Source organism: Tamandua tetradactyla, chromosome 17, assembly GCF_023851605.1.
Source record: "Tamandua tetradactyla isolate mTamTet1 chromosome 17, mTamTet1.pri, whole genome shotgun sequence".
NCBI classification, from domain to species: domain Eukaryota; kingdom Metazoa; phylum Chordata; class Mammalia; order Pilosa; family Myrmecophagidae; genus Tamandua; species Tamandua tetradactyla.
The window spans coordinates 65350960-65364443 of NC_135343.1; the positions used below are offsets into that span (position 1 = coordinate 65350960).

Sequence of the window (13484 nt, forward strand, 5' to 3'; positions counted from 1 at the left end):
AGATGTCAATCCTACCTAAATTGATTTACAGATTCAATGCAATACCAATCAAAATCCCAACAACTTATTTTTCAGAAATAGAAAAAACAATAAGCAAATTTATCTGGAAGGGCAGGGTGCCCTGAATTACTAAAAACATCTCGAGGAAAAAAAATGAAACTGGAGGTCTCGCGCTGCCTGTCTTTAAGGCATATTATGAAGCCAAAACAGTCAAAACAGCATGGTATTGGCATAAAGATAGATATATCGACCAATGGAATCGAATAGAGTGCTCAGATATAGACCCTCTCATCTATGGACATTTGATCTTTGATAAGGCAGTCAAGCCAACTCACCTGGGACAGAACAGTCTCTTCAATAAATGGTGCCTAGAGAACTGGATATCCATATGCAAAAGAATGAAAGAAGACCCATGTCTTGCACCCTATACAAAGTTAACTCAAAATGGATCAAAGATCTAAACATTAGGTCTAAGACCATAAAACAGTTAGAGGAAAATTTTGGGAGATATCTTGTGAAACTTACAATTGGATGCAGTTCTATGGACCTTAAACCTAAAGGAAGAGCACTGAAGAAGAAAATAAATAAATGGGAACTCCTCAAAATTAAACACTTTTTTACATCAAAGAACTTCATCAAGAAAGTAGAAAGACAGCCTACACAATGGGAGACAATATTTGGAAATGACATATCAGATAAAGATCTAGCATCCAAATTTTATAAAGAGATTGTTCAACTCAACAACAAAGACACCCAACCCAATTACAAAATGGGAAAAAGACTTGAACAGACACCTATCAGAAGAGGAAATACAAATGGCCAAAAGGCACATGAAGAGATGCTCAATGTCCCTGGCCATTAGAGAAATGCAAATCAAAACCACAATGAGATATCATCTCACACCCACCAGAATGGCCATTATCAACAAAACAGAAAATGACAAGTGCTGGAGAGGATGTGGTGAAAGAGGCACACTTATCCTCTGTTGGTGGAATGTCAAATGTTGCAACCACTGTGGAAGGCAGTTTGGTGTTTCCTCAAGAAGCTGAATATAGAATTGCCATACAACCCAACAATACCAATCCTGGGTATCTACTCAAAGGACTTAAGGGCAAAGGCACAAACGGACATTTGCACACCAATGTTTATAGCAGTGTTATTTACAATTGCAAACAGATGGAAACAGCCAAAATTTCCATCAACAGACAAGTGGCTAAACAATCTGTGGTATATACATACGATGGAATATTATGCAGCTTTAAGACAGGATAAACTTATGAAGCATTTAATAACATGGATGGACCTAGAGAACATTATGCTGAGTGAGTCTAGCCAAAAACTAAAGGACAAATACTGTATGGTCCCACTGATGTGAACCGACATTTGAGAATAAACTTGGAATATGTCATTGATAACAGAGTCCAGCAGGAGTTAGAAACATGGTAAGATAATGGGTAATTGGAGCTGAAGGGATACAACTGTGCAACAGGACTAGATACAAAAACTCAAAAATGGACAGCACAATAATACCTAATTGTAAAGTAATCATGTTAAAACACTGAATGAAGCTGCATCTGAGCTATAGGGTTTCTTTTTGTTTTGTCTGTCTGGTTGTTTGTTTGTCTTTTTTTTTTTACTATTATTATTACTTTTATTTTTTTCTCTATATTAACATTCTATATCTTTTTGTTGCGTTGCTAGTTCTTCTAAACCGATGCAAATGTACTAAGAAATGATGATCATGCATCTATGTGATGATGTTAAGAATTACTGATTGCATATGTATAATAGAATGATTTCTAAATGTTGGATTAATTTCTTTTTTTTCATTAATTAATAAAAAAAATGGGGTGACCATAGCAGGTGCGAAGTTAATAAGAAACTTTTATGCAAGGAAAGATAAGTGAGGGATTGACAGGAGCAAACGAAAAGGGGGCTAGGGCTGAACAGTCACAAATGAGCTCTGGAATTAGTCCCAAGAATTCCGATGAATGTCAGTGTCTTAGACACAGAGAAAAGCCACTTTAGTCTCCTGCAGGAGAATGCTCAGAGGAGAAGACATGATGCTGAAGAAGGGAACACATCCATGATTAATGTCACATATCTCTGTCTTCCCCTTCTTCTGATTGCTTTTAGCTATAGGGCAGCAGTTTAAGTCTCATTATCTGACCATTTAGCCTGCAGGATATCTCCCACATCCTCTTTTCTTCTACCAATCAGAGCCTTTTTGAGTCATACCAAAATGGTTTGTTTTTAAAGTTTTATTATAGAAAGCAATGAGAAACAAAAACAACAGAAGTCCATAGTAGAATATGTTTCAGAAAACACATTTTTAATAAAAGAGGTCACAAAAAATCTCATCTAAATATGGTTAAAGATTTTTTGGCCAACCAACTTCTTGGCTCTGGACAAATTTTAACCTTTCAATCCAGAGGACAAGTTTCTTTCTCTGTTTCATAAATACATATTTTAATTCCTCAGAACAGCCCCCCCCTCAACTGTTGCCATTTTTCTTTGGAAGAAACTATAGAACTTCTCCCCATTATTTCTTTCTGTTCCTGGTAAATGAGCCCTGAAGATGAGAGGCCAGGGACCCAAAGGTGTCATTGAAATGATAAAAAGCTCACTCCCTTTTGGACCAATACTGAGGCTGGATACTGTTAACATAACAGCTGATATGACAAATAAACAACAAATTTGAGAATCTTCACATAACCATACAAATTTATTTCTTGAGCAAGTAAAGTGCAAAATGAGTTTTCTTGCTTTGCATGTGGCTCCCTTCCAAGCAGTGATTCAGGAACTAGGGCTCCTTCCATCTGGCAGTTTTGCCATCTTCAATACAAGTTCCAAGATCCCCATGGAAAGGGAGAAGAACATATAGAATAATGCAGGGAAAAATTTTATGAAGCAGACTTAAGTGGTACACATTTGTTTTGCCCACATCCCACTGACCAGAATACAATCGTTTGGTCAGCACCCTAATTGCCACGAAGACCAAAAGATATATTCTAGTTTGTGCCCAAAAGAAAGAAGAAATGGATTTTGTGAATGGCAAGCCAGTTTATGCCATAGGGAAGGGAGGGAGTGATATTTTATATCCTTGAGAGACAGTGAATAATTTATTTTATGGATTGTGATGGGTTGAAGCTGTATGGACCCCAGAAAAGTATGTTCTTAAAGTGAATCCATTCCTGTAAGTGTGGACCCATTGTAAGTAGGATATTTTGGTGAGTAGATCTTATATGGGAACCACCTCATTCAAGTGGATCTTCCTCCTCTTATTGTATGCTTTATAAATGGGATGAACACAGATGAAGAGAGAGAAAGCCACAGAAGCAAGAAGCTAAAGGCAATGAAACCCGGAAAAGAAGGAAAAGACAGGCAAATGTTGCTGTGTGTCTTGCCACATGACTGAGTAGTGCAGGATTGCTGCAGCTGCTATTCACAGAGAAAGCGTCACCCGATAATGCCTTGATTTGGACATTTTTCTCAGCTTTCAAACTGTGAACTTGTAAGCTAATAAATCTCCATTGTAAAAACCAAAAAAAAAAAAAAATACTAGGGCTGGACATGGCACTGATGTTTAACCTCAGACATGGCCACACAGCCAGGGAGTCTGGAGACTCAGACTTCACAAGTTCCCCCTGGGTCACCTGTAGTCAGAATGAACTATTAACACAGATGCATGGATTATGCCAACAAATTCAAAAACAGCTTGTGCACTCTTTGTTTCCTTGAGGTTATATAAATCTCAGAAGACTATTATGTTCAATATTGGCTGTAACAGTTTAGGAAACTACAGCTGTTTCAGTGTGCATCTAAAGTAGTTTTTCCTAATCTAGAAAGATGAAAATCTTGTTTGATTGTGCTCTTTTTGTACCTTCAAAAAGAGTCCCAGAGCAGCAAAATCAGAAAGTTAGTATGTGACATGATCAGTTCCTTTGCTCTGCCAATTCCAGCTCTTTTCACATCACCAATGCACAGAGCCTGAGTGGAAACCTATGAGAAGCTGGACAGTGCCAGAGGGGGTCTGTATAAAGCAGATACGGTTAAGACAAGGAAATTGCATTGTGGATTATGGAAGGATATAATGTTTAATACTAAAAATATCACCAGAGAAATTGTGACTTGTTCACCATGAAACATGTATTAATCAGTTTCAAAAATGGAATTTGCAATAATTAATTTTAAAATAAAAATATATTCAAAATGGATAGCATTCTCTTGTTACACAAGGTGGAATCAACAATACAGGGCAATCTAAATAAGAACCTCATATTGAATGTGTATATTTCCTTAATAAAATTCATGATCTGAAAAGATATAGGATTACCAGTAACTGGAGATATTTTAATAACAAAGGAACATTGTCTTGAGAATGCAAATGTGTGTCTGGGCTCTAGATCCATGCAAAGGTCGTGGCAGTGAGAGCTCAGAGCCCATCCCGGTGGGAAATTCTGAAGGCACATGTGCAGCATGAATCATGAATAAATTGACAACAGCATTTTTCCTTATACTTCAGATTTCAAAACTATCACAGTGTTTATTTAAAGGAATGAATAACAAATATTAAAGAAAACTAAATTTTAATGATGACCTTATACTCTTAAATGAAACCAAATCAATGTTTCTAGATCTTGTGTAAGGAAAACCAAAATTGAAAACTGAATGTAGGCAATTGAGAGAAGTAGAAAATTTACAGAACTAGAAGCCAGAGCAGAAGAAACTTTCCAAAAATACAATACTGGGAAAGAAAAATATGGAAAAACCTTACAGACATAGAGTATTTTGGGAGATGCACAGAAAGAAGAACTAATATACATCTGAGGAAGACAGATAATGGGCAGACGCATATTTGAAGAAACAATGATTGAGAATTACCCAGAGCTAGTGAAAGAAACCAATTCACAAACTCAAGTGCCATCAAACAAAAGCCAAAGTAGTCAATAGTCAATAGTAGTTCATAATGAGACACATCTCAGAAAACTGCAGAATATTGAAGACAAAGAGGAAAACATGCAGTCCTACATAATATCACAGATGCCTTCAGTGCAGCGATCCTTTATAGCAGCATAAATAAATTATACATTGTAACCCATCATTTTTGCCTAGGAGTAAGCACTCTTCTTGAGTGACCACCCCAGCTAGCCCTGCCTTCCTTGTACCCTGGTTCTCAGCCTGCAGCTCCATATGGACTGGGTGGTAAGAGCTCCCTCAGCTTTTCTGAATGGCCCCTGCTGTTCCTCTTCTAGACAGCCCTTTGCCATCTCAAGCTTCATAATCATTAGAAGGCCTGTAACTGCCCAGGCTTTGGATGATCAGAATCTGCATTCAGTTTCTCCAAAAGGCCTGGCCCTGGCACTTCTGCTTTTGCTCTGTGTAGTTTGGAACTTGTAATCCCCAGTGTCTGTGGTTAAAGCCTCACTCCCTTCTCTGAGCCACGATAAAAGTGAGAATCCGTGACCCTTCCATGACTGTTATCCCCACCCCTATTTGGGCCAGGTTTATGTAAGCTTCACATTCTGAACCACCTTTATTCTCTGCTTTCCAACTCCATGTTCTTTAAGTCAGTATAGCTGTCTGTTTCACAACCCTGTCTGTCTGGATAATTGTGCTTCTTCATTCTCACCCAAAGAACTTTGACATATCTTGCAAAACAATTGGCCTGGGAAGCAGTGGGATTTGATACTGATTAACAAACCCAGGTGGGAATGCATTCAGGTGCTGCTGGTTTAATTATCAGCTGTCCCAGTGGCCAGCACCATTTGGGAGGCCTCATTATTGGCTGGTGTGTATTGGTGCTGCCTTGAACTGCTGCCCTCAGTGTATTTTGGGGTTACTCAGGTACCATCCCCAAGCTGTGGATCCATTAAAGGGCCAATATTCTGCAGAGAGGCATGGCACAGCTCCCTGGGCACTGATTAATTTGGCTACCTGCCTCTGTAGGGTGAGAGGGAGTTCCCTGAAAGGGAGCAAAAGACTGGGAGAGACCATTGCAAATATAGTATAAATTAAAGGACTTTGTTCTGAAAAGATATAGAGGATGCAAAGGAGGAGCAGGTCCCAGATCCATAGTCCTTAGACCACCCAGAGCAAGGCCTCTTGGCCCTGCCTTTGGCTGTGCTAACACATCACCCTGATGCCCAGAGATGTCAATGAGACTGGAGATTTTGTTGACTGTCCTGTCTGAGGTGTGTCTCCCAGAATTTCTCCAAAATTTTCACATCACCCCTAGGTGAAGGGAATTTTTCCTGGCCAGAGCCCTTATGGAGGGAAATTTTCCTGCTGGGGCAAGAGGGTACCCCTTGGACAAATGTCCACTAAGACCAGAGACCATTATTTTGGTGCTGTCTGCACTGTGGTCAATGACCTCCCCTACCCCATGAGTTTAAAGGGTCCAACCCTTGATGCTCAGTGGATAAGGATCTCATGGGAAAATCTAGTGACCTGAGCACCTTGTGTCCTGTGCTCCACCTTTGACCCATAAAGGAGTTTCTACCCTACTGAAGAAAGGGGAGACACTCAGTCTGTGGGGCTGGGCTTGGTTGAGCACCACATCCTGTCAGCATGGTAGAGGGCTGCTCTCAAGAGCTTGGGGTCTGGGAGAACTGCACAATAGTTCAGCCACTCAGAGGGTGACACCTGTGGGCCCTACCCCCTCTGAGCCTCAGCAGGACACCCTGGAGAGACAGACAGCATTACTGGAGACAGGACAGAGGGACCAGAAATGGTTTTCTTAGTGACCTACGAGGTTAAATAAAACCTGGATATGAGGAAATTAAATCTGTAAGCAGAAATATTACCAGACTAGAAATTCAAATGCTTCTCAAGGGATTTGTTCAGAAGAAGTGAGAAACAGCAGCTGGCTGGCAACCTGCATTTGGGTCTTTTCACCTAAAGAACTTTGACATACCATTCAAAACATACTGAGAACTGACTTTTTCAGTAACGCCAATGAATTCAAAAGACAGTATATCTTCAGAGTTGGAAATAAATATATACATGTCTAGAATTCTAAGTGCACAACTATCCCTCAAGAATAAAGACTATCTCAGGAGATTTCTTGACTATCAGTGAAAGCATCATTACTACCAGCAACTTCCCAGGGAAATTCCAAAGAATCTTTAGGCTGATAGAAAATCTCCATTGTGGCATGTTGGGAAACAAAGATAACTGGAAAGTGATAAATGTGCATAACAATAATAATGCACATTAATTATGTAAACAGTAACACTAATATTTAGTGAAAGATAAAGGAAAAGTAATGTACTTAACTCTCAAAATTTGGGAAATAAATAGAATTACAGTAAAATTCTGAATATCTAATCTAAGGATATTGCTTTAACCATGAGGACAGTTGGAGATTGTATTCAGTTGTTAAATTCCTGAAATGCAATATACCAGGAATGAAATGACTCTTAAAAAGGCAATTCACTAAATTATAAATTTATGTTCTAAAGCTATAAAAATTTGCAAAACAAGGCATCCAGAGAATGATATCTTGACTGAAGAAAGGCTGATGGGTCCAGCACATCTCTGTCAGGTGTGGCTGGAATCTCCTAATGCTTTAGCATCTCATTTCAAATGGCTTCCCTGGGGCATTTTCTTTCTGCATCTAGAAATATCTGTGTCTCCTGTTGACTCTGACAACTCTGTCACCTGTGTCAGCTCTGAAGTTTTTTCAAAAATGGTTCTCTCTTTAAGGATTCCAGTAAGAATCCTCACCTATAATGAGTGGAAGCACCTCCTCAAGGAAACCACCTGTTCACAAGGCCCCACCCACACTGGCTGGGTCAAATCTCCATGGACACAGCTTAGTCTAAAGACCCCATCAAGCAATATTGAATCGGGATTAAAGATTAAAGATTCACTTTTCTGTGGTGCACATGTTTCAAATAACCGCATAGATTTTAATTAATTTTACTCAATAATATTGTTATGTATGATAGAATTTATTGAATAACCATTAAAAGAATTAAAACACATTATATATAATGCCCTAAAAAAAAAAAGGCATCATTTCTTGTTCAACCCAAAATGTAAAGTTCATCCCATTTTGAGTCACACATAACCAGAATCTTAGTTGTTAAAAGTAGGCACATTGGGTGGGCCGCGGTGGCTCAGCGGGCGAAGTGCTTGCCTGCTATGCCGGAGGACCTCGGTTCGATTCCCGGCCCCAGCCCATGTAACAGAAACGGAGAAACAAAATACAATAAAACAAGAAAATGTTTCCCTTTCTTCCTCCCTTCCTTCCTTCTATCCTTCCTTCCTTCTCTCTGTCTTTAAAAAAAAAAAAAAAAAAAAAAAAAAAAAAAAAAAAAAGTAGGCACATTAAGGAATTGTAAAGCTACAGAAATGTTGAAAGTAAAATAATTGAAAATTATATACATATATTTATTTGTTTACATATAATTATAATATAATTATAATTTATTTTAATATTTATATAAATAATGTACATAAAATTATATATACAAATATAAATTATTTATATAAAATGTATATTCATAAAATTGCAACATTAACTGAAAAATAGTGTAGTTATAATAATATCCAAAATACATATGATTAAAAACAGAAATCATTACTGGGGAAAATACTTCACTTCATGGTGATAGATGTTTCAATTCACCCTGAAGATGTAACAACACTGAATTTTACCCATCTAATAACCAAACTTAAATAAGCAGAGAGCAAAAGGTGAACAATTGTAGAGAGGAAAAGCATAAATACACAATGGCAAAAGTGGTTTAACTGATCCCCAATTTCAGCTTTGCAAAAGAACCGTGGAAATTTAATAAAAATAAGAAAATCTGAAAAACAGCAGAAATGCTATGAAAACATGAACATATTTACACATTCATTTCATGCAGAGAATGCATCCCTGAGAGAAACACAGGGAAGTGGGGGTCCCTCCCTAAGCCTGGCTTTTAGACCTTCTTGAAGAAGGTGTTCTTTCAATCCTCTGAATGGCAGGGGAGGTCTCTGGATTGGACAGACCAGAGCTGGTCTGTAGTCTCTGGGCAACAGGAAGGAACCTCCAGGCATGGAAGGGGCACAGGAGAGCCACAGGTAGGGGCAGAGTGCAGGTGTGCACAGGGAGTGGGGACACAGTTTCAGGCAACAGGGCTGGAGCCCACAGTGGCCTCATCAAAAGGACCCTCAAGGCCATGGAATGTATGATGTATGAACAAAATTGTTTAAAAAAGAGTTGATTTGATAAATTTTGGTGGATTCATACAGTAAACTTCTGTTTTGCAAAGGAAGTGAATAAATTGCAGATGCATACAACAGAATAAATGTTCTATAAATTTTGAATGAAAAATGCTAGCAACAAAATAATGTGTGTAGGAAAATTCCATCTATATAAAATTCCATAATGAGCCAAACTATACGGTTTTGTGATGTATATGTGGAATTTCAAAATGTGAATCAGGAAAGTGATTATTACAAGATTCAGCAAGATAAAGAAGGAAGGGTTCTGGTTGATAAGGGAGGAGTGGATTTCAGTAGGATGTGGGGCAGGAATGTGCCAGGTCATGGTGAGATCTTGGTGACAACTAGGTTGTTAATCAAAAGTGTGTATGTGTGGGTGTTTTATGCAATCTTCCTTGATGTATTTTAAAATAAAATTTTAAATATTAAATATTTATTTAGAATACATAGAATTTCACACATTTATTGACACATATGAAAAATAACATCCTCATATGGCACTGTGTTTGACAGAGTATTTGGTCAGTTAACATCTGTTGTATAAATTAAAAAATAAAGACAAACTGAATCTATGAAAGGTTTAATTCTATCAATAAATATGTCAGTTGATAAAACAGTTATATTTTGTTCTAATTTATTTATATTGTCAGTTCAAACTTCTCTTCTGAGTTCTAAATTCAACATTCCTGTGTGTCTCTATGGCACTTCTAGCTCAATATCTCTGACACCTATCTCATGAACTTTACACCTCCACACAAGCCAGCCCCACTCACTGCCACCCAAGGGAAGGAGCAACACACATCCTGTTGTCTAAACCAGAATCTGTGGAGTCATCCTTGACAACACTCTTTACGGCAGCACTTATAGCCAGCTCCTGTCAATTTTACATCTTCATATTCCCCAACACATACACATCATCCTAACTGCACTGTCATGACCTTAGACCAACCACCAACATTTCTCTCCTGCATTCCTGAAATAGCTCCCCAAATGGTCTTCTTACATCTATTCTTGACATTCTTTTTATAAAATAAGTTCACTCACTAAAACCAGAGTGATCTTTTTGATAGGCAAATTTGGTCATGCCATCAGGCTGCTTAAAAACCTACTTTAAGCAGGACACTTAATTTCAATTTGCCTATGGTTAAACTAACTGGAGTATCCATTGTTGGTGGTTCTAAGTGCATTGTGTGTTTTTCTAAATAAAAAAATGAAATTAAAAACTAAAAATAAATAATTTAAAAAACCCTATGTAACCTGGGGTGCAATTGTACTTCAGTGGTAGAATTCTTGCTTGCAGTGTGGCAGGCCCGAATTTGTTACCCTGCCCAAGCATTTTCCAAAACAAACAAAAAAGCTAATAAAAAAATTAATAAATCATGCTGCAATAAAGGGATACTCACCTGGAAAAAGAATGAAATGTGACCCTGCCTTACAGGATACAGAAACACACAGACACATACAAACACACACAGAAACACTTTTCCACTCCACTAAGCTAAACACACACAGGTACATAAACAGAGAAGGTACTTTCTTATTGGCCTCAAACATGCATATCTTCCATCAAATTTGGCATTTCCTGATTTTCTTTTGTCAATATCGGCTACTGACTGAGAGACAGACTTATTTTTTAAATTACTTATTGCTATTATTATAAAGCAAATACCCAGAAGTATGTTTTGCACATAATAGACTCTCAATCAGAATTTATTTAATAAATGAAAAGAGAAATCAATGAAGAAAAGCTTTAACTATAACAAATTCACTCACAAACATAACACAAAAATAGAATAATCAACTGTTTAATGCAATGATGTAAAGCATTATAGCTTTAATAGAAGCATAAATATGTTACCATGAAATAAATACCCAAGGGAAAGAAACTCGGTGGACAGTTAGTGCTGTCACATGTGAAAACAAAATCATTGTTGAGAAAGACTGTTTCCCATCCTTGACCAAGTTGCCAGCCTCATTCCTTCTTGCCCCTTTCACACTGACTCCCTTCTCCTCACCACCTTCACACCAGGGAGAGCAGAGAAGAACAACTTGAACTGGAGGGAATAGACAGAAAAAATGGCACATTCAGACCCTAACTATTCTAAATACCAATGTGCTGAGAATTCCCCCTTACATTTCCCCCAGAGAGACTCCTAACTAAGCAGCTCCTTTTCTCTCCCCATCCTGTCTCTCTGCCCTCATAGGCTCCAGGCAGCCTCAGTACCTTAAAGGAAAAATTTTTCAAACCAAGTGGTTAGAACTACAGAATTGCCTTTGAAGGAATAAGTAAAGGAAAGGGAAAAAATGAAGGGTAAAGGGAGTTAGAAAGGAGGTAGAGTATTACTATTTCAGTAACAAGGACAAGGAAGGCTTGAAGGAAACACAGAGTCCACTGAAGGAAAGAGTAGGACAAGAGGAATAACTGCCAGGCAGAACGTTTCAATATGAAGAGGTAGGAGTAGGGGGAGCAGCTGCTGCTGTGGAACTCAGTGCCCCACAGCTAGGAGAGGAGGTTTGTGTTCGAGGCTGAGCCATTGTGGGAGGATCACTCTTATATTGCTGACAGTAATAACTGGCCACATCTTCAGCCTGGGCTCCCCTGATGGTGAGAGAGAAATCTGTCCCAGACCCACTGCCACTGAATCGGTCAGGGACCCCAGATTCCCGGGTGGATGCATAGTAGATGAGCAGTTTGGGAGACTGTCCAGGTTTCTGCTGGTACCAGGCTAAGAGGTTCTTCTGGCTGAAGCTGGATAAAAGACTCTGGCTGGACTTGCTGCTCATGGTGATGGTCTCCCCTGGAGTCAAAGCCACAGAGACTGGAGACTGGGTCATCAGAATGTCCCCACTGGCACCTGCAGGCAGAAAAGAACAAGATTAAACAATAAATCACAAGTATATAAAATATATATCCAAATATAGGTTTCCTCATGTATCATATATAATCAGATCTGCTTGAGATGGAACAGTCTGTACACTCTGCATGTGAAAATGGTCTCTCCAGCTTTATAAAGACATTGCTCTTCTGAAGCTCTCACCTGAGACCCAGAGCCCCAGGAGGATGAGGAGTTGAGACTGTGACAGCATCTTGCTCACTGTCTGGTGCACTCAGGCCCCATCTCCAGGGAATCCCATTAATAGAGTCTGAGCAGCAGCTGAGTCCCCAGGAGTCTATGCAAATCAGCACAGGGTATAAAGGGAAACATGTTGTGCAATGAGATGTGAAGACAGATAACAGAAGGAAGGGGACAAAATAACATTACCACAGGAAATGTGAGTGCAGTCATGCAAAAGCCCCAGAAATCAACTGCAAACTATACTTTTCAACAAACTTTAGCAAAATTATGAAATTTGAAATATTTTTCTACCCACTTTATGTTTCCAACTAGCTGCAATCATCTTGTGCACCTAAAATTAATTTTGTAATAGAATATATGTGTCAGTGAGTGCAAAGATTCTGAACATAATTGAACTTTTAAAATATGATAGTAGGAACTATGTGGAATATACTCATATCATGGATAGAATGAGTATGCAGTAGACAAAGTACGCATCTGTCTCAGCCTATTCTGACCTTTAAATATATTTATGAAGTTCTTTTTCTACATCTCAAACTCACCTCAATATGTCCACAACCAGACCTCTGATACTGCTCTCAACCCAAATAATGTCTCTGAAAATGAGTCACCAGACATGTAAAAATTACCCTTGGCACTGGCCATTAGACCACGAGTTTTCAAATCACAAATGAAGAGATTCCCAGCCTAAGAAGATCGGTGCCATCTCGTGGTAATAGGGAAAATAGCCCCAACTCCTAAGGTCTCAGAGTAGATTCATTACTTACTCCTTCCAAAAATAAAAAAATAGGTGTCAAATTACACAAATAATAATATGAACCTTTCTGTGCCTACAACATTAAATTATGAGAAAATGAAACAGAACCCCAAACTTCTTAACCTTTCATTTATCTCAGAGAGACAGACAATGAATAAGGGACATATCCTCAGCCTCTCATATCTAGCATCTCTGAGATTTCCCCCCTGCTGCAAAGCTGTTGTTACAGGACAAGTGGGGCGAGGTGCATCCAGGTCCATTTCATGGTCATCTCTCATCATGAACAGTCAGAAGAAGAGATAAAATGTGAGACAGTTTAGCAATCTTATATGCAACATAATCCCTTCTGTTTCATAATTTCCACTTTTCCTGCAAAGCAACTACCCTTCTGCCACCAAGAAGTTTCCCTTAATGTGGCACATGCTAAGGGA

The 13484-nt window shown here is 38.6% G+C and overlaps 1 gene segment (V, D, J or C); it reads right to left on the bottom strand.

The window, feature by feature from the left end:
- Positions 1 to 11643: 11643 nt before the first annotated feature.
- LOC143661725 (immunoglobulin kappa variable 4-1-like) lies at positions 11644 to 12349 on the bottom strand. The segment is given in 2 exon segments: positions 11644 to 12074; positions 12258 to 12349. Coding segments are annotated over 2 exon segments (465 nt in total).
- Positions 12350 to 13484: the final 1135 nt, after the last annotated feature.